General features: G+C 39.4%; 1 protein-coding gene across 8 annotated transcripts in view; it reads left to right on the plus strand.

The window, feature by feature from the left end:
• The window catches only part of VPS13A (vacuolar protein sorting 13 homolog A), a 296,260-nt gene that overhangs the window by 211,761 nt on the left and 63,867 nt on the right, over positions 1-20,632 (plus strand). For all 8 annotated transcript variants that reach the window (XR_012904695.1, XR_012904697.1, XR_012904696.1 and 5 more), the window contains 11 exons: positions 272-341; positions 1,366-1,471; positions 7,131-7,244; positions 13,490-13,635; positions 13,728-13,809; positions 15,380-15,493; positions 15,857-15,932; positions 16,052-16,215; positions 16,452-16,497; positions 16,812-16,935; positions 19,647-19,761. Coding sequence is in view for 3 of the 8 variants with exons in the window: in XM_006122479.4 (XP_006122541.2) it covers positions 272-341; positions 1,366-1,471; positions 7,131-7,244; positions 13,490-13,635; positions 13,728-13,809; positions 15,380-15,493; positions 15,857-15,932; positions 16,052-16,215; positions 16,452-16,497; positions 16,812-16,935; positions 19,647-19,761 (1,157 nt within the window). In the remaining 5 variants the exon portion in view is untranslated. The remainder of the gene's footprint in view (positions 1-271; positions 342-1,365; positions 1,472-7,130; positions 7,245-13,489; positions 13,636-13,727; positions 13,810-15,379; positions 15,494-15,856; positions 15,933-16,051; positions 16,216-16,451; positions 16,498-16,811; positions 16,936-19,646; positions 19,762-20,632) is intronic.

The raw sequence follows: 20,632 nt of genomic DNA on the forward strand, positions 1-20,632 counted from the left end.
AATGCTGTATTTCTAAAGAAACTGGGCGGGAGTAAAGTTCTTTGATGTTCCATTTCCTTCTCTCCCCTTCTCTGCCTCTTCTCACCTGGTCCTCTTCCTTCTCTTTCATTTGAATCATCTGAGTGCCCATTCCTTCCATTATATTCTGTTTTCTTGGGATTTAAATATTTCAGATGATGATCATAAATGGCATTTTTATATTCAGAGAAATTTCGTTCATATGTATTTCTTATAAAACCTATACTGGCCTCTTGGTTTTACCTCTTCATAGCACCCAAGCCATTTACCGATGTCAGTATTGTCATGAGGACTGCAGGGCATTCTCAAATATCACGTATTAAGTAAGTATATTTTATATATACCATTATGGTGGAATGTTTATGGTGGTTTACAAAACCACAGTCTTTTCTTCTAAGAGGTATTCTTTCAATTAATAAAAATATCTTTTGGTTAAGCTACTGCTATAGGCTACTTTACAAACATTTTTGGAGTCACATCAGCAATATATTTCTGATTGGAACATGTAGGAAGATGTGTATTTTTATGAACTTGCAATGAAAAATAGCTAAACTGACTTGGCTCACACTTTTGGAAATGAATTTCACCTGTGGACTAAGACAAAGCAATGTATATTTCAACCCAACAGGAAGTAATTTCAGAAAGATATGAGCAGCTGGGGGGAAAAAAAGGAAAGTGGAATTCCACCTTACTTGACCTGTTGGCTACCTATGTGAGCACTTACAGTTCTGCATTAGAGCATACATTTGTTAAACAAATGCTGTGTATGAGACATTAAGTTAAAATGTTCTATGTAGTGGAATTTCTGGTTATAGCAAATATATTTTACTTTTGTTGTTGTGATTTATACTGCAGTAGCATCTTGGAACTATAGTCTAGAGATTAGGTCTCCTATAAGATAAAGGTTGTACCAACACAGAAATGAGAAATGATTGCTGCCCCAAAGGGCTTACAGTCTAAAATATTCAGACAAGAGAGACCACTGATAGACATGAGACTGGTGAGGGAGTACAAGTAAACACAAAGATAGTACTGGTCAGTATGATAGGCAGTGATAGTGAGTAGTCTCTCTACACTAGCAGCCAAACTGTTGTCAAGTTTTTCATAGTATTTATGGCAAAGGAGAGTTTTGAGAGATGGAAGTGGATAACAAGATAGGGTTTTTTTTGGATGTTCACTGGGAGTTCCTCCAAATGGTGGTGGAATGTTTAAGAAATTATTTTGTATCTCTGCTTTAATACCTTATGTGTGTTAGCTTGTAGTTCATTCTGCTTTACAATCTGAAACTTTTCTCTTAAAAACAATAAATTGCTGCTTTTTAATGGCTATTTTTATTGTCATATTCAGGTATTTTAAGGTACTGATTCAAGAAATGGATCTCAAATTGGATCTTGGATTTCTGTATGCATTGTCTGAACTCTTTATGCAGGCTGAGATGCCCAAAGACCAAGAGGTAGAAATCTTTTTCATGAAAAGAAAGTCTATTTTTAATTTGTAAAATATCACTCATATGTATACAACTTGGGCATCTGGTGCTATGGGCAGGAACAACTGACAGTGATGTCTATGGCACAGGTTGAGCAAGGTTCACAAGACTATATTGAATTATGGTTTTTAGTAGCTGTTTACTCTCCCGTGTAGACAGCAAGTGTTCTGCTTCTCTTTTTTCCACAATTTGGCATTAACATACAGAGAAGGAGACCAGATCTCAGAATAGAAAATAAGACAGATATTGTGCAGGAGCCAGCATCCAGCTTCCTCTGCCTAGTAGCAGTCAGATTCTTTGTTCTGTGTTATCTTTGATCTGTATTATCCCAAACCTTGCTGGTGGTTTCCTGCGTCTTTTCTCTACCTCTATTAGGTTTCTGCTAAGTACAGGCAGTCTCCGGGTTACGTACAAGATAGGGACTGTAGGTTTGTTCTTAAGTTGAATTTGTATGTAAGTCGGAACTGGTACATATTGTACCCCAGGTGTCCCCGATTCAGCCGCTGCTGAAACTGACCAGCGGCTGACTACAGGAAGCCCGAGGCAGAGCTGCTTTGCCCCGGGCTTCCTGGAATCAGCCGCTGGTCAGTTTCAGCAGCAGCTGACTTGGGGACGCCTGGGGCAGAGCAGCTGGGGTGCTGTTGGGTTGGTCCAGTAGCGCCGAGGTGTGGTGCTGCGGGGACCAACCTGGCAGTGCCCCAGCTGCTCTGTCCCAGGTGTCCAGATTCAGCCGCTGTTGAAACTGACCAGCAGTGGCTGAATCGGACACGCCTGAGGCAGAGCAGCTGGAGTGCTGCTGGGTTGGTCTGGTAGCGCTGACCCCTTGCTGCTGAAACTGATCAGGAAACTGATCCAGGAAGCCAGGGCAGGGCAGCTCTGCCTCGGGCTTTCTGTAGTCAGCCGCTGGTCAGTTTCAGTAGCGGCTGACTTGGGGACGCCTGGGGCAGAGCAGCTGGGGTGCTGCTGTGTTGGTCCAGTAGCGCCGCACCTCGGCGCTGTGGGACCAACCCGGCAGCCCCCCAGCTGCTCTACCCCAGGCGTCCTAATTCAGCTGCTGCTGAAACTGACCAGTGGCGAGAAAAACCTGGTCTGCTGAGGAGGGGGGGGGGCACTAGCTATGTCCCCCCCCCCCCCAGCAGACCAGGGAGATGCGGAGCGGCTTTTCTCACCGCGGAGGACGCAGGCGGTGGGACCGCGGTGCATCTCGGTGGTCCCTCCGCCCACGTCCTCCGCTGCGAGAAAAGCCACTCCACGTCTCCCTGGTCTGCTGGGGGGGGGGCACTAGCTCCGCGTCTCCCTGGTCTTCTTTCAGGGTGTCTCCCAGAGGCGGCGACAGTAGGGGAGACACCCTGCACTAGCTGCGCGCCTCCCCCCCCCCCCGTTCGTAACTAGGGGTCCGACTTAAGTCGGATTGACATAACCCGGGGTCTGCCTGTATACTAAAATTGTTTAATAAAGTAAACTTGTAACCCCTGGTTTCATGGTTAAACGCAAGGAGGAGGACAGGTGGCTTCCCAGGCCTGCTCCTCCTCCCTCCCCGCTCCCTGCCCTCCCCTCCTCCCCCCACACACACATCTGCCTCTGATACGTGGGATGGGGCAGGTAGCTCCACTGGAGCCAGCTTTTAACTTGGCTCCCCATGCATATCGGGAGTCTGCATGTAACTATGAAGGTTAACTGATAAGCTCAGACTCCTTGATTAACCATGGACACGGTTACATGTTCACATCCCTAGTTTCTGCTTCGCTATCCTTTTGGGAAAACACTTCCTTCAGCAGGCGAGCCAGGGCTTCTGCTTTCCCTCTTTTTTCTACTTTCTTCCTCCTAACCCAGAGAGTGACTGCAAGTTTCCAGAGTCTGGTGCATTTTCCAGTTCTCTCTTCCTGACCTTAAAGCAATCCTACTGCTCCTGCTCATGGATTGTTTATTACATATAGTTCTTCCTCAGGTGGTTCCCTCTGAGCAACATTAAATCTTTCTGGAATAGAACACCTCATACTCATGCACAAAATGTCTGTGGTTTAGAACAAATTACTATCAATAGATATTTATAGTGTTCCAGCTTTGGGAGGAAGGGGGAGAAATGGGGACAGAATGTGAATCAGGTGATTCGCATGCTCCGAAAGTGCTGAAAGGGAGGGGGGGAGGTGTAGGATGTGCAGGGCTCTGGGGCTCCCAGTGCACAGGAAGCATGTATAGGAGGAAGACAGGAAGGGTGTGAGACTGCAGGTGGAACCCCAGTGGTCTGTGACTTGCTGCTGCCACTCAGGTGAAGGAGGGCCACTCATGCAGCCCACTTCCTACTTCTGGTTGCCCATCACTGCTCTGTTATGTTACAGCACATATCTGGATGATCTAGGTGCTTAGGCTTCTCCAGAAGAATCAGTGTGACATATCAGCACACAGGATCCTAAGGACAAACATACAGGATATGCATTCATTCTTTTCAGTGAAACAGTCTGTTCAGATGTCAGAAAACATGGAGCAAAACAATCCCCTCCATACAGAGGCAATAAGGCTATTGAACTGATGCATACTATTAGTGGTTTGCTTGTTAACTCTTCAGAATACATTAATGGACAATGTCAGAGGACACTTCTTCATACAGCATGATTAACATGTCAGCAATTCAGTTCATTTTCCATGTGGGGCTGACAAGTAGTTGACCTGTTTGAAACAGACAAGAACAAGAAACATTCCATATTTTGTGTCAGGTCAGAGGGCATCAAAATCCATGCTCTGTGATGGATACATTCCTGATGTTGTCGTCATAGAAGATCCTATATGCCTTTCCACCAGTTCTCTTTCTTCTGAGGGTATCGAAAATCAATCACAATGAATTAATGATTATCCTAATAGTCTGTTCTTTTCTGAGAGATTAATAATTTTAAGAGCTGCATCATTTATCCACTTGTCCTCCAATCTGATTAAATTTAAAGGTTGGATCTGCTGATGTGCGGTGAGGAAGTGATTCGCCATTCAAATCCAGTTTTCTTTATACTTCATTTCTTTGTTCTTTGATGGTTCTCAGGACTAGTAAAAATATGTTCTTCGGATGTACAAACCATCATGGGCAACAATAGAAACGATTCTATAAGAAAAACACTCTGCAGAGTGTGAAAGATTTTTTTTCCCAGAGTGTTGAATGGATTGTCCCAGTTATCTCATATTTTGGATTACATTTGTTCTCTGAAGAGCTCAGTTCTCACTTAGCTCTCTAGACTGCATCACTCTTATGAAAGAGGGATGTAGTCTAGACATGCCCTAAGAGCACATCTAGTGTACATGTCGCTTTGGGATCATCCTTTGAACCTTGACACTGTGCTCCTTTCTGTCCATGAAGACCTTATTTTTTTGTAATAAAAACATCAGCAACTAACAAGGATGTGTGAGTTAGGAGCTCGCTCTCTCTCTCTCTCTTCCACAAAACCAAAATTGGTACCCAAGATTGTCTGAATTGCATATCTGACAATTCATACACTTGCTAGTTTTTATCCTAAACCTCAGTCTCATAACAAGGCTAGATTACATGTTTTAAATGTTAAACAGGTACTTATGCCTGTAGAGACTGAAACTATTCCAATCATCTGCATGATTGTTAATTTCATTTTTGTAGAACAAAGATACCTGATATCCCTAAAATAGTGTCAAAATTAATTTCTGGATTAACTGCCCCAATCCATGTTGAGGCTTATTTAACCAGGGCTTAGGCAACTTTGGTGGCCTGTCTGAAGGGCATTCCTGTAAAAGACATATGTAGACTGCCTCATGTATTTGTATGTGCACCTTTGCAAGCCTATGTATTTCAGTAGACATCTTCATCAGATGTCTCTTTAGGCTGTTGTTTGCTTTATCATAGATAAGATTCAGCACTATAGATAGATAGTTGCTTGAGAGTCAACTAGAATAAAATATAAACAGGGACAAGCTCTGCTTTTGATTCCTCATATACTATATAGAATTTGACGTAGAGAAAAAAATTAGAGTGGCAGTTGGTTCTGCACTATTGTTTATACCTGTGTATGTAACACAAGTGTAACCCCCTTTTTCCTCCCTGGGTTACTTGGGAGAGGTCACACTCACATGTGTGCCTGGGTGCCTGAAGTTTTTAACATAAAAGGAGATCCTGAGTACCCCAGTGGTGGTGATGTTTAGTTGGGGATTCCCTACCAACCCCCTTGCTGCAGTGCCTTGCTCCTAAAGAATATACAATGGTGGTGCCTCCACCTGGCTGGCCCTGTACTCACTTACGGGGTGTCTTGGGAGCCTCCAGGAAATAAAATGATTCCAATAATAATCCGGAACTAACTTCAAGACAACAATTATAAATAAGATATATCTAATTGGTTACATTAGAATTAACACACCTTTACTTAATAGCTTAGAGAAACCAGGTTTAACAGATGAAAAGTTAACAAAATCAATTAAAAAGTACACAGAAAGAAAGGAAACTTCTCTATCTAGCATTTGCATTGCCACCATTTATGCCACCTCTAGATTCAGAGTCCCAAACGCTTGCGTGGGCATTCTTAAAGGTCCGCAGCTAGAATGGAGACAGCACTGTGCAGGGTCTGTGTGCGTTAGTCCAAGCTGAGCAGCCAGCTGCAAAATCCCTCTGCCACTGGAGCAGGCCCCACCAAATGCCAGCAGCTCTGGTTCCCTGGGCAGATCACTCTGGCTCTCATTGCACCTAGAGTCAGTTTGTCTTTCATGCTCTATCCCAGGCAGCACTTTTCCAAACAGCCCAGTTACTCAGTTATCTCCTATGTAGATTTATGTAAGCTCTTCCCAGCCAGAGGCACAGCCAGGATCTCTCCCCTCCAGGGACAATCAACAGCAGCCCGCAAAGCAGCCTGCTAGATCCAAGCCCCAACAGTAACAGTCTCTAGCTGCAACACAACAGCTCCTAGCCTGGAAAAGGCTCCACGCCTGCAGGCTTGCTCCTCTCTCCAAAAATGGAGCCTAGCCTAACTCCGTCTGCATAGCCTGGAAGAGGCACCATTCCCCCTTTTTTCCCCAAGGCTATTGGGAATTGTAGTCTCTAGGGCTAGATTGCAGCACAAAGGATCCTCCCAGTAAAAGGATCAAATTTAATAAAGGGACTACTCAAGGGTAGTACATGTGTGGACTGAACTGACACCGCTAACAATCTTCAATCACGGGTTCATGGGGTGTATGCATACCAAGAGTGTAATACATACAAAGACTACACCTCTCTAGTTACTATACAAGTAAATAATATCTCTTTAGATGTCCACTTGCCTACAGATCTGCATAAATATCTCATGTACTTTATTTGGTGTATCTTCTGGCAAGATAAATATGAAATCTAGAAAAGGTTTTAAAAGATTTGTATCAGTTACTGAATAACTTTTATTTATGTATTTGACCCAGGCTCTGTTTGTTTATTATTTGAACTTTAGACATTTTCTGGTAGAAATTTGCGCTACATACAGAAGACACTCTTTTTTGAAGTAATTTCAGCAGACTGTAGATCATGCAGTATCTCTGCCAATTTGTTTATTATATCTCCCTGAAAATTGTTTGCTTTTCTGGAGTTTAATGCTTTAATAAATACTGTAATTCTAAAACTAATTCAATTCTAATAATTTAAATACTTTGACAGGTTGAACTTTTCAAAAAGGATATTGAATCTCTCCAAAAAGAATTGATGAGTATGTCATCAACAGATAGATCACAAATCAGCTTGTATGAATATTTTCATATTTCTCCAATCAAGGTATGTAAATTACAGAAAACCATTAAAATCTATAGTTTTTAGTAAAGGAAGGTGAGTGTCATATTCTGAGAACAGAGATTTGAGAGGGATAGCAGCTAGAAAACAGTGCTCAAGGAAGTGAACTTAGTGTTTCTGCCTGTGTGTGTGTAAGGAGGGTTTCCCCTTAGTCTATGTAGACATTTCAGCATATCAGAAAGTGCATGTCTAAAAACATCAGTGCCATCATCCTTTACAAGTTCCTAACATTTTCTTTTTCATAGGATTTTCTGTATCTCAAATTAGTTAACATATAATATCCTCCTCACAGCCCACAGTTCTCTCTGACTTCTGAGAATTTTTGTGAGAATAAATGTGTCTGGCAAGTCTTTCTCCTGCTTCCCAAAAGCTGGTGGATTTCTGGCTGGTAGTGTGAAGTTTATATAGCCAGACACATTATAGGCTGGAGAAAAATATTTCTTTTAAGAACCCATACACACAGGATCAAAGGTGAAAATAAGACAGTGTGCCAGCTGGAGTGCTCCACTGCATGAGGAGGTGGATCGTGCTTTCAGATGGGCTCCAGGGACTCTCTTGAAGGCTGAAGCACTAAGCAGTATGTTATCATATGAGATAATTTAAGGATTGGTTTGTGACAACCTTTTACACATCATTTTCTGTTCCACTCATATATGTTTGCCTTTTTCTATTGTACCCACACCATGATACATCTAAGACCATATCTGATTACATCTCAGTCCCTATTCGTATTTCGAATTCTGAGAGACTAACGTTAAGGTTCTGGTTGTCTGTATGTGATATTCGGATTGTCGGTACATTACGTTTCTGAAAGTTAATACAACAATTTGCATCAGTCTCTTTTCCAGTAGTTTTGATAACATTAATGCAATTAGCTCTTGTTGCAAAAAATCCCTAAAATGCTAACCCTAACCCTCTCTTTATTTACTGTTTGCCTATTTTTCATGCAGGGCATTGCTAAACAATCACCTGATACATATTGCTAAATTGTTGTACCAATAAAAGCAAGCAGGATCTTATGAGGGGGATAAGGCAAAAAGCCACATTTATTGTAAAGATAATAATAAAGAAAAGATAGAAGCAAACAACGTTGTTTAGCTACTTATTCCTATCACTACTTAACCCTTATACACTTTATATATATATTAAACATTCATTCAATTCATTCATTCAGGTTCTGTGAATTTGTTATAGTTACCAGCCTGGAAGTTGCTTGTGACAGAATACTGGCCAGGTATTCTGTACACAAGTGATGGGAGTGGGGAGCGAAGTCCTGATCAGATGCGCATCTGAAGCTCCTGGTGGGCTGGCAGCAGAACCTTGGACTCTGACTCCATAGTCTTTTAGTCCAGTTCTTATAGGAATTTCTTCCTATGCCAGTCTATGGGAATTGCTGCATCATGCTGATGTCCAGGGTGACTGTCAGGTGCTTGTCAGTGATCTCATAGGGTGGGCCTCCAGTACTTGGTTTTTTCCACTTGACACCTTTTGGTTGCACTGACGCCTTCTTCAGCCCTTTGTTGCTGCATTCTCAGGCTGGCACCTCTCAAAACCATTCATTCATCATCCAAGCACTCTTCTCTCTCACATACATTCCCTAATTAATGTTTCACATACAGTATTTTGTATAATAATAACTTTACATATACAAGCCTTTAGCTATGATCTTTGAAAAATCATGGCAGACAGGGGAGATTCCAGAAGACTGGAAAAGGGCAAATATTGTGCCCATCTATGAAAAGGGGAATAAGAACAACCCAGGAAACTACAGACCGGTCAGTTTAATGTCTGTCCCAGGGAAGATAATGGAGCAGGTAATTAAGGAAATCTTATGCAAACACTTGGAAGGTAATAAAGTGATAGGGAATAGCCAGCATGGGTTTGTGAAGAACAAGTCATGCCAAACTAATCTGATAGCTTTCTTTGATAAGATAACGAGCCTTGTGGATAAGGGAGAAGCGGTGGATGTCATATACCTAGACTTTAGTAAGGCATTTGATACGGTCTCGCATGATATTCTTATTGATAAACTAGGCAAATATAACTTAGATAGGGCCACGATAAGGTGGGTGCATAATTGGCTGGATAACCATAGTCAGAGAGTTGTTGTTAACGGTTCTAAATCCTGCTGGAAAGGGATAGCAAGTGGAGTTCCGCAAGGGTCTGTTTTGGGACCCGTACTGTTCAATATCTTCATCAATGATGTAGATATTGGGATAGAGAGTACGCAGATGATACCAAACTGAGTGGAGTTGCAACTTCTTTGGAGGATAGGGACATAATTCAAAATGACCTTAGCAAGTTAGAGAAATGGTCAGAGGTAAACAGGATGAGGTTTAATAAAGAGAAATGCAAGAGAAGTGCTCCACTTAGGAAGGAACAATCCGTTCCATACATACAAGATGGGAAGTGACTGTCTAGGAAGGAGCATGGCGGAAAGGGATCTAGGGGTCATAGTGGACCACAAGTTGAATATGAGTCAACAGTGTGATGCTGTTGCAAAAAAAGCAAATATGATTCTAGATTGTATCAACAGGTGTGTTGTAAGCAAAACTCGTGAAGTCATTCTGCCGCTCTACTCTGCACTAGTTAGGCCTCAGCTGGAGTACTGTGTCCAGTTCTGGGCGCCACATTTCAAGAAAGATGTGGAGAAATTGGAAAGGGTACAGAGAAGAGCGACAAGAATGATTAAAGGTTTAGAGAACATGACCTATGAAGCCAGGCTTCATGAACTGTGCTTGTTTAGTTTGGAAAAAAGAAGATTAAGGGGGGACATGATAGCGGTTTTCAAATATCTAAAAGGGTGTCACAAGGAGGAAGGCGAAAATTTGTTCCTCTTGGTTTCTGAGGACAGGACAAGGAGTAATGGGCTTAAAGTGCAGCAGGGGAGGTTTAGATTGGACATTAGGAAAAAATTCCTAACTGTCAGGGTGGTCAAATATTGGAATAAATTGCCAAGGGAGGTGGTGGAATCTCCCTCTCTGGAGATATTTAAGAACAGGTTAGATAGACATCTGTCAGGGATGGTGTAGACGGAGCTTGGTCCTGCCTTGAGGGCGGGGGGCTGGACTCGATGACCTCTCGAGGTCCCTTCCAGTCCTATGATTCTATGATTCTAAGAGTTGTAGTTACAAAAAGTCACAAAAGTTTCTGGGTGGCATTTCTTAAAACATTCTCTCTCTGAGTGCTGAGATAGTTACAATGTTTCACTTTGCGATTAGGGTTAATTGCTTCACAATGCTTTGAAGAGAATGGGCGTCAATCGTGTAACAATAAGTTTGAGCGTGCCCTGGGACACAGAGAGGGGAGCTGTTTCTGGCTACATAGTATTATATTTTTAACAGTTTTAAGTTACATGACCTAATATTACATTCCTCACAAATTATATTCTAGAGGGGCAATAATTATAAATCTAAACATTTAACAATCTTAACAAATAATAATAATAATAATAATAATAATAAATCTAAACAGTTCTCAAGCTTGATAACACTAAATCTAAACACTTATATGCTTCTTCTACTTAACAAACGTATACTACTTAGACTTTTAGTTGTGGGGAACAAATTATGGGGAGTCACTTCCACTTGGGGGAATCATTTTTAATACTTTAAGATGTTATCCCTACATAATTTTCATGTGTTGTTTTATAATCTTTGATCAAACACATAATACTCGTGCAGAGTTATGCCAACAGCCAACTCCTGATAGGCCTCATTCTAAGCCCTTAAAGATTAAGACCTGTAGCCAAGCCTATTTTTAATACATATATTTTGGTTCTACTACCTGATACAGCTTCAGTAACTTCCATAATTACTTCTATAAGCATGTTTAGCAGATTATTTTTTATCCAATACAATTGATGTGCCGAGATCAGGGAAGAGATCAACTTGTGGAAGCCTCCTTAGGAAAAGTATAGGTTTGACATTTGTTAAGGTATGTAATATGATGGCAAACGTAATGTCCTCTGCATCCAGCTCCCACTTGGAGGTTCAGAGGAATCTCCAGGGAATACCAAACACTAAAGAGAATCTTTTTGGGGAAAGGGAAGAAATATCTTCATAAATCAGCCTACTGAATTGACTTCAAGGAAATATCTCAGTACTCCCAATCCCTAGAATCTTGGATTCATGAGCACCAGAGACCAAAGGGGATGATGCCCTATTTCCATAAGGGTTTTTTAAGTACACGCATTGATTTAAAACCATTCGTCCTTACGACCAGCCTCCCATTAAGTGCGTCCCTGAGTTACGAACGCGATCCGTGCTTACGAACAGCGCGGTCACATTTAAATTAATGGGATCCGACTTATGAACAGATTGAGTTATGACCAAGTGTTTGGTACGTAACTCGTTCGTAAGTCGGGACTATCTGTATATCTAAGCGTGGTCAGCCTGTCTGCCCCCTTCAGTGATTGCCACTTCCTTGCAATTAGAGGCAGACTTGGTGCCTTTTGCTTGCCCATCCCCATATCCTGAGGCCTCAAAGAATGTGTGATTTTTGAGCAAGTAGTCAACACAGACTCTGAGAGAGCCTCCAAAGACCACAAATCAGATAAGGATTGAAGGTTTCCCACCAGGCTTCTTGCTAAATAAAGTATGGTAATAGTTGTCAGCAGACCTCTCTACTGAACCACTACGCATATGTACCCATAACAGTCGACTGACTCAGTCAGTGAGAGGTAGCACTGCCTCCAGGTCAGACAAATACTCCCCTCCAAGACACCACTTTTTATACAGGTACAAACAAGTTACACATCACTCCTGATGTGTCAGTTTGATATCCTCTGACATCAGGTTACCACCCTGTAACGCTACTGACATACCACCCATCACCTTGCACCTCATGATTTGAGTAGAACATCTCTGTCCATCATTCAGTCATTTTAGACCTTTTCTTCAATCTGGGTCGGTATCTGTGGGGAATGTGGGTACCAGGTCTTTTTTAATGACTTGGTATACCATCCTTTTGGAATGTGCTTTCAACTTATGGGCCTATTTCCAATTAGTGTTTTGCACTCTCCTCCCTGTTTGTGCCAAGTTCTGTGAGTTGGGGGCCTACCTCTTGCTCACAGCTTAGCTTTGTTTTATATTAGACAAGTTTTGTCCATTGTTAGCTATGCTTCAAACCAGGCCTGTGCTACATGGACTTTTGTTTCAGGCTGTCATCTTACTACAAGGTGTATTAAACCAAATGAGAATCCTTCAGAGAATCAGAATGTCAGGAAGTCAGTTTTTCTTATGCATAGATGGGTACGGTCTAGGGATACTAAGTAGTCATTAATTTGCTAGTCGACTAGTCGATGGAATTTTCTTCGACTAGTCATAAGCACTTCCGCGTTCTGCCTTTGAAATGTACAAGAGCCCCAGTACATTTAAAAGTTTGAATATCGCATGAAGCCAAGGGCCACTGGGAAGTCCCGCTGACTCTGGGCTCCACCTGGGCACTTCCGCTTTGAAATGAGTCCCCTGCTCACCCCATGCTATGAGTCCCCTGCTGACTCCAGGCTCCATGCTGCGCTTCTGCTTTGAAATGCAGAGGCATTTTAGAGGGAGGGGAGCGACTAGTCCTTTACATCACTAGTACAGTCCTGAGATGCAGAGTGCTTGGAGCAATTTTGTTTTAATATCTTTTTTGAGTGCAGGACAGGCTGCTATAAGCATGCAGTTTACTTGTAAACTGGATTTAATCAGTCAAAAATGCTTTGTTAATGTGTTGGGGATTTTTTTTCCATGATTGAATAAAGTCTGTACATGCATTCACTGTTTTACTCTGATATAATCCTCAGTTTGCTGCTGCTATTCTACAAGTTGTATTAGTCATTTTCTTTATCTTCATTCTTACCCTTTAATGTGCTGCTTGCCAGAATATTGATTTACACTAGATGTGAATACATTTTTTTGAATTTCACTCATTTATTTATTGAGTAGGAGTCTGTCAGTGCCTTAATCAAATGCTGTTGATGAATTCCTCTTCTCTTTTAAAAAAATATTTGCTTCAGAGTTCAAATGATTTAGTGAGGGAGCAGATTCTGCTCTTCCAGAAAAATTCTGCTTTTTAGTCCTGTGGTATTTGCTGTGTGATATTATTTAAAAAGTTTTTAACTAGGATTTACGCAAGATTAGGGATATATTGTAAGCTAATGACAGCTAATAACGTTTTATTAAAATGTCATTCCAATTGTAACCAATTAAATGTGATGTTCCACATTCTCATTCTTATTCCTGCAGTTACATTTAAGTTTATCACTAAGCACAGGTGGAGAAGATAGCAACAAAGAAGAAAGACAGCATGAATTGATTCCAGTTCAGTCCGTGAATCTTTTACTGAAAAGTATTGGTGCCACACTCACAGATGTACAAGATGTTGTCTTCAAGTATGTTGAATATATAGACTTATAACATTAAACTAGCACTTTGAACACAGGAAAATTAATTTTGTTCTACCCCAAATGTGGATTTCTTTTAGATTGGCTTTCTTTGAACTCAGCTATCACTTCTGTACTACACAACAGCTGCAATCAGCAGTTATTAAACATTATTCCAAACAGGTTAGTATACATTTATGTACTGTATTCTTTTCTGGTTTCTGTATATTATATGCACGCTTGTTAAAGAAGCAAACAAAAATATGTGGCTAGTAACCTAGATTATATCTAGTATTTTTAGAAAGCTGTTCTTAAAATAAGGCTGGAATACCACCTCTTCTTGATAGGATACCAGTTTTAAATAAAGTCAAATTTAATGACAAACAATTTAAAGTTAGTTCCAGGTGCTACAGTTGCTCTGACCTATAATGCCGTATTTTTAGTCTACAGTTCCATTTTTCTAGTAAGTGCTGAGCAACCCAAGCTGATAAACAGCCTATACTGGGAAACTGATACTGATCTTTGTGAAGTAGATTCTGTGACATTTATTTATACACAATAATCCAGTTTATTGGAAAAGTACTACTCTAGTTGGGGGCTGGTCCTGCTTTGAACAGAGAGTTGGACTAGATGATCTCCTGAGGTCTCTTCCAACCATAACCTCTATGATTCTATGACACGAGTAAGGGTAGTTGAACCAACTGTAGAGCATAAGGGTGAGTAAAGAGTGCAGTGAAACAAAGCTAGCACCCTTAATTGAATAGTGTGAAATAAAACAAAAGTAATGTCAGGCTCTTAGTGTTTTATTTTAAATTCAGTAACTTCTAAATTGTGATTCAATAATTTCAGCATTGTGACTTCTCCCCGGTGCAGTGGTGATGTTAAATTCTCTGCATTTCTAAGATGAGATGCTCCAGAGACTGACAGAAGAATGGTTCAGTGCTGTTCAGCTCAGGAATCTCACCAAGATGATTCATCCTCACTAATCAAGCATTCCTTAGAAGCAAATAAAAAAATTCACCCCAATTTGGCCACCTCTAAAAAGAAAAGCACCATGGTGCTTAACTGAAACTAAGGGACATGGCAAGAAATCTGACATCCTTTCTGACTTTCCCTATTCCCAAGGGAAAGTTTTGAATTCTTTTGGGCATCTTGCCCTCAATTTTTCATCCAATTACATATCAGAGTGATGCAGTGGTGACTTTCCTGACAAAGGAGAAACAACCTTTACTCAAGTTTCCTGCCAAGGCACCCAAACAATCTTTAACTCTGCCTTGTAGTGATACAGGTAGGAAAAAGAAATGTGCAAATATGTCTTTCATTTAAACTGGGATTACAGACACTAACATGCATTAGTCATAATTGTGAAGCTACTTCATGGTGTCACTAAAGGCAGAGTTAAGGTTGTTTAGCTGCAAAAATGTTGTGTTTCCAATTTTTTTTATGTTTGGATATTTTTTTAAAGTTTAATCGTACTCCTGAATTATGTGAGTTCTGCTTCTTTGGGGGATAATTTTAACATATCTGAAATATTTTTTTTACCCAGAATCACCACTGTGTACTCTCAACCTTTAGCTTCATCTTAGCATAATTTTTGTCTGTAATTTTGAATATTACCATATATTACCACATTCCAGCTAGAAACCAGTCATCTAGTATTGAATGAAAAATGTTCCTTATCTGCTATGGTAACATTTTCATGGAAACCGTATACTTTTTTAATGTTTTTAATACAAACTTATTTTCATTTTAGGCCATTAAACAAATGTATGTTCTTATTCTTGGCCTTGATGTTTTGGGCAATCCATTTGGATTCATACGAGACTTGTCAGAAGGAGTAGAAGCATTCTTCTATGAACCTTACCAGGTAAACTTGCTATTTAGAGGCTTATGAAACACAATACAGTTTCTAAGCTACTTAGATGGGGTATGAAATTGTGATTTCTAGGAGATGCATTCACTTCTGCCAAATCCTGATGTGATACTAATTATCAGCATAAATTTGTGTGAATGAAGATGGGAACAGCCTTTTTCATACTTCTGCAAGAAACTATTCTTTACGCTAATTTATTTTAAAGAATATCAAGCCCATAATAATTAGAAGAATCCAGTGGCTGTATTTTGTTAAAGTATGCTTTTTATATAAAGAATATCACATTCAGATAAATTACTGTTTTCAAATAAGATTATTTCCTTTTTCTATCAACCTTTTCCCCCCACCCATCTTTAGGGAGCCATCCAGGGGCCAGAAGAATTTGTAGAGGGAATGGCTCTAGGTCTTAAAGCACTATTAGGGGGAGCTGTAGGTAAGCTGTAATATATTTACACTTTTCTCTTTTGATAAATAGAGATCATGTAATCATGTGTAATGTAAACACATTAAGTCGTTTGTGTCACTTTTACATCATCTTTAACTTTTCCACAGGTGGATTAGCTGGTGCTGCATCAAGAATCACTAGTGCTATGGCTAAAGGAGTAGCAGCAATAACTATGGATGAAGACTACCAGCAGAAGAGAAGGGAAGCCATGAATAAACAACCTACTGGCATCAGAGAGGGCATCACTCGTGGAGGGAAAGGCTTAGTGTCTGTAAGAAATACTGAGAGAGAATAAGGCATTTTGTCCAGTTTATCTATGTAGATTTTATTTTGATCTAGCTGTTAGAAACTTATCGACAAAGTAGGGTTGTAATTGTAAACTGAAAATATATGGAAATTATGAAGGAGATACCTCCACCAGATCCCATGTTATGAATCGTATTAAATTATGATTACTGTTTTTGTTCTGAAAACATACGAATGAGATTTGTCTGTTTCTCCCTTTAGGGTTTTGTTAGTGGCATAACAGGAATAGTGACAAAACCAATAAGAGGTGAGTATAGTTCTTCCTCTATGTTAGCAGTGCTTTGTGTTCTTGATTGTAATATTTGTTTAGCTTAGTTACAAAACTCAGATCTGGTATGCAGCGTATCTTAATGTTGTGTACTTCATTCTGGCTTCACTGATTTTTGGATCCTATGTAGTAACAACATTGTGTAATTATAATTAAGGTAAATTAAATTGTACTTTTTATCGATCGGTGAAAGTAGAAAAATGTGACAGTGATTGTTTAAAGTTTTCAAGTATTTAGAAAGAAAGGCCTCTAAGTATTACTACAAAGATATTTTTCTTTTAATTATTTTCTAGGAGCCCAGAAAGAAGGAGCAGCTGGTTTCTTCAAAGGGGTCGGGAAAGGATTAGTGGGAGCAGTAGCAAGGCCTACTGGAGGAATCATAGACATGGCAAGCAGCACGTTTCAGGGTATTAAAAGGTATAATATCAAATAAAGACAGAATAGCACCTAGCATGAAAAAACTAGCCCTGATACTAAAAATGAATATATTCTGTCATTGTGCTTTGGCATTCTTTCAAAAGCTTTCAACTGATCATTTTCTCCAATAGCACAAATGCTTCAGATAAGTAGCTCATATTCAGTTTGTGATTAATATTTATAACAAACCTCTTTCCAGATGCTTTACGATAACTGAAGCCACAGTGTCAAATCACAAGTGTAATTTTATAAAATTACTCGCCTACTTGAACTGTTAAAATAACTACCTAATAGCAACGTAAGCAACTAGTTGAGTAGTCGACTACATAACTAGTTGCTTCTCCCACCCAGCATCAAAGGCAGCAATGGGAAGGAGGAGAGAAGGAGCTGATGCGGGAGAAAGCTGGCTTAAAAGACAGTTCCCCCCAGCACTGGCTCCACAGGGAGGTAGGGAAGGCAGAGGCACAGTGGGAGACAGGGCGCAAACCAGGAATCAACTGATTCCCAGCTTGCACCTGGTCCCAGATGCTGTGCCTCTGCTTTAAAAGCAGAAGTGCAGAGTCTGGGATTGGACACAAGCCGGGACAGTTGATTCCTGGCTCACGCCCGGTCCCCGGCTGTACTTCTGCCTTTCAAATGTAGTAAGAGTCAGTTGGCTCTTACTGCATTTGAAAGGCAGAACTGCAGTGAGGTTAACTCCCGAGGCCGGGTGCTAATCCCTCTATGGCTCGCAGTTTTCCCCCTTATCAACTAATTGAGTAGTGGATGGAAATTCTATCGACTATTCCATTAGCTGATAAACGAAATTTAGCATCCCTACTACCTAAAGCCTTGTAATCAAAATTTCTACAAACCCATCTCTCAGCCTGATTCTAAATGCTCAAAAGAAAACATGGACTTTGCAGATTGATCACAAGGTTAATGTATGCAAAATCCATCAGCCATAAAAGGGAATTCCAAAACTGTCTGGCATTGTCAAGTTTCTTCTCCATTCCTGTTTAAAGTGAGAGAGTTGCAGCACTTCAGCTGCACACAGCTATGTATTGAATATTGTGAAATCCATACTCCGTGATCCTCAAGCCTTATAAAAAGTGAATCTGTGTACATTCAGTGTACAAATAAGTAGGAGAAAACATTTAAAACATGTAAATATTTAAGTAAATACATTACATATTTATATTTTAAGTAGCTTGGTTCCCAAATGTAACTTACCTAATGCAGTTGAATCTGTGGTTGCATATCCCTAACTTTAAAATTAACTGTTTTTAATAAAATACACCATTTCCTGTAGTGTACTCACCATGTATATTAAATGAAGTGTGCATGCAAAGTCATTTGATAAATTGACCTATTATACACTTTAAATATTTCTCTTGTCACTATTCCATCTTCCTAGGACTTATTTAAACCAGATTCCTATTTTAAAAATGAACCTGCCATGGAAGTATTACCATCTTCTCCTTAAAATTACACTGTCCCGATAGGCAGACAAACAATAATTATTCTGGCACTAATAAAAGATGTTTACATTTTAAAATTCTAATATCACTCATCATAAAGTCCTAGAAACTGAGGTTTCATCCAGTAGAAAAGAAAAACTTGCAGCTTCCTAAAATTGTTCTGTTAATGGTCTTAAAAAATATTTTAGAAAGAGGAAAGCTTCCTAAAAGAACTGAAGTGTCTGAAACATTCCATGTGTGTGATTTATAAAGATTAAATATATGAATATATCAAGTACATAATTTTTAAAAATATGAATTTAGTATTCATCTTACGAAGTTCAGTGCACAAAACTAAGGGAATAAAAGAACAAACAATAAAGCAATCTCATAGTAATATACATTTGCACATATGGATCAAATTTTCAAAAATTGCTTGGGCACAAATGTTTACATGCCATTCAGTGTCCTGAGGGAGCAGACAGGTTAGAAGTTACTGCATCCCAGTCCAGCTAATAAGTTTGAGCCACCATTCCTTCTCTAGTCCTCTTAAATTATAAGTTAGTCCTGGGGAAAATTTGCAATTGTTGATTTGGAGCCATAGTAAAATTGCAGAACTCCCATAGGACCGATAAGTGAAATTTCATGCTGTGACCATATTTGCGTACTGCCCTTGCTGCTTTCCAGGATCTGGACCATTCTTTCTCCCTCACACCATCACTATCTCCACTGCCTCTTACCCTTTTTAAGCTCCTTTGTGGAGAAAAAAAGAATATGGAACAAAGCTGAAAGAAAAACATTATCATCACAGGGTACTTTTACGTGGAAATTTCAGTTAGAGGAATTTTGCACATTCATTTACCATATAATCACATTGCATGGGCGCCTGCTGGAAATAAATACCTACTTGTTCAACATTGTGATCCATAAATCAGTAATACGAATATACCCATAAAATTATATGCAATATTTAAACATAAGTCTCTGCCACCAAAGCCATAGTATGTGTAATATATATGTATAGCATAAATAATAAAGGTATCCTGACCAGTCAGTGAAGATTACAGTTGTCCAGTTACTTTAGCTACATGTGTCTCAACAAACTGAAAATTGCAATTAAAATACAGAGAGATCAAATATGTCATTTTACCAGCAATTTAAACATTTACATAGGCTTACTTTAGGAGCTTTTGGAAAACATGGTATTTTAAAAGTACACCAATATCTGGGTTAAATATTGAACATATTTTGTATTTGTTGCTTTGTTTTCAGAGCTACAGATTCATCTGAAGATGTGATGAGTCTGCGCCCACCTCGTTTCTTTTGTGAGGATGGAGTTATTAGACCTTACAGGTTAAGGGATGGGACTGGAAGTCAGATGTTACAGGTGAAGAAACTGAAACATAATTTAATACAAACTTGCATTGGGAGAGTGAAAAAAACCTAAATCAGTTTTTTCCAGAATTTTTACTCTCAATCTCCTGCTAGTACATGTTTTATATTTAGTAACACATAATCTAATTTGTATCTTCATTGCATAGGGTTTTATGGCCAGTCTGGCAAGATTTTATAAAAAGGATAGCCAATACCTGATCTTTGACAGGGAACTTACAGCATAATTATATTGAAACATCCTTAATTATGCACATGCCATCAGTTTGGCTTAAATAAGAGAGGGTGTGTGTGTGTGTGTGTGTGTGTGTGTGTGTGTGTGTGTACATGCATGCGTGTGGCTTTTTAGTTTTATTACAGTAGCTGCAGTAAGGATAGGTTTTCTTTTAGTAGCTTTTTTATATTGTGCATTCACGTACAGTTATATCACATTGGAAATTTTACCTGAATTTTAATTGATTAAACACTTTTACAACCATTCTGTTTTTAATTGAAAATGTACAAGTAATGTTTTTGCAGAACTTTGTATTTGAGATACAGTAAGTATATTTATATCACACAGCATTAATTAAAAGTTTATCAGTAATTTTAAGTATAGAAATATTGATATCCAAAAATATAGACTTTTATAATTTATATGTAATATTTTAATAATTGATATGCTTCCTATTTTAATTTTAACCATCTTTCTTTGAAAGCTAATATATAATTCTAACATAGTTCAAGTACTTTTTTAAATGATATACAGTATGTCCATAAATAAGGTGGAAAATTCCTAACATCAAGCTATCTTTTATTGCCATAGAAACTGAATTTTAAAAATATCCACACCTAGGAAATGACTGTCAATAGCTGCTAGTTCAGTT

The sequence above is a fragment of the Pelodiscus sinensis genome, chromosome 6 (genome assembly GCF_049634645.1).
Source record: "Pelodiscus sinensis isolate JC-2024 chromosome 6, ASM4963464v1, whole genome shotgun sequence".
NCBI lineage: Eukaryota > Metazoa > Chordata > Testudines > Trionychidae > Pelodiscus > Pelodiscus sinensis.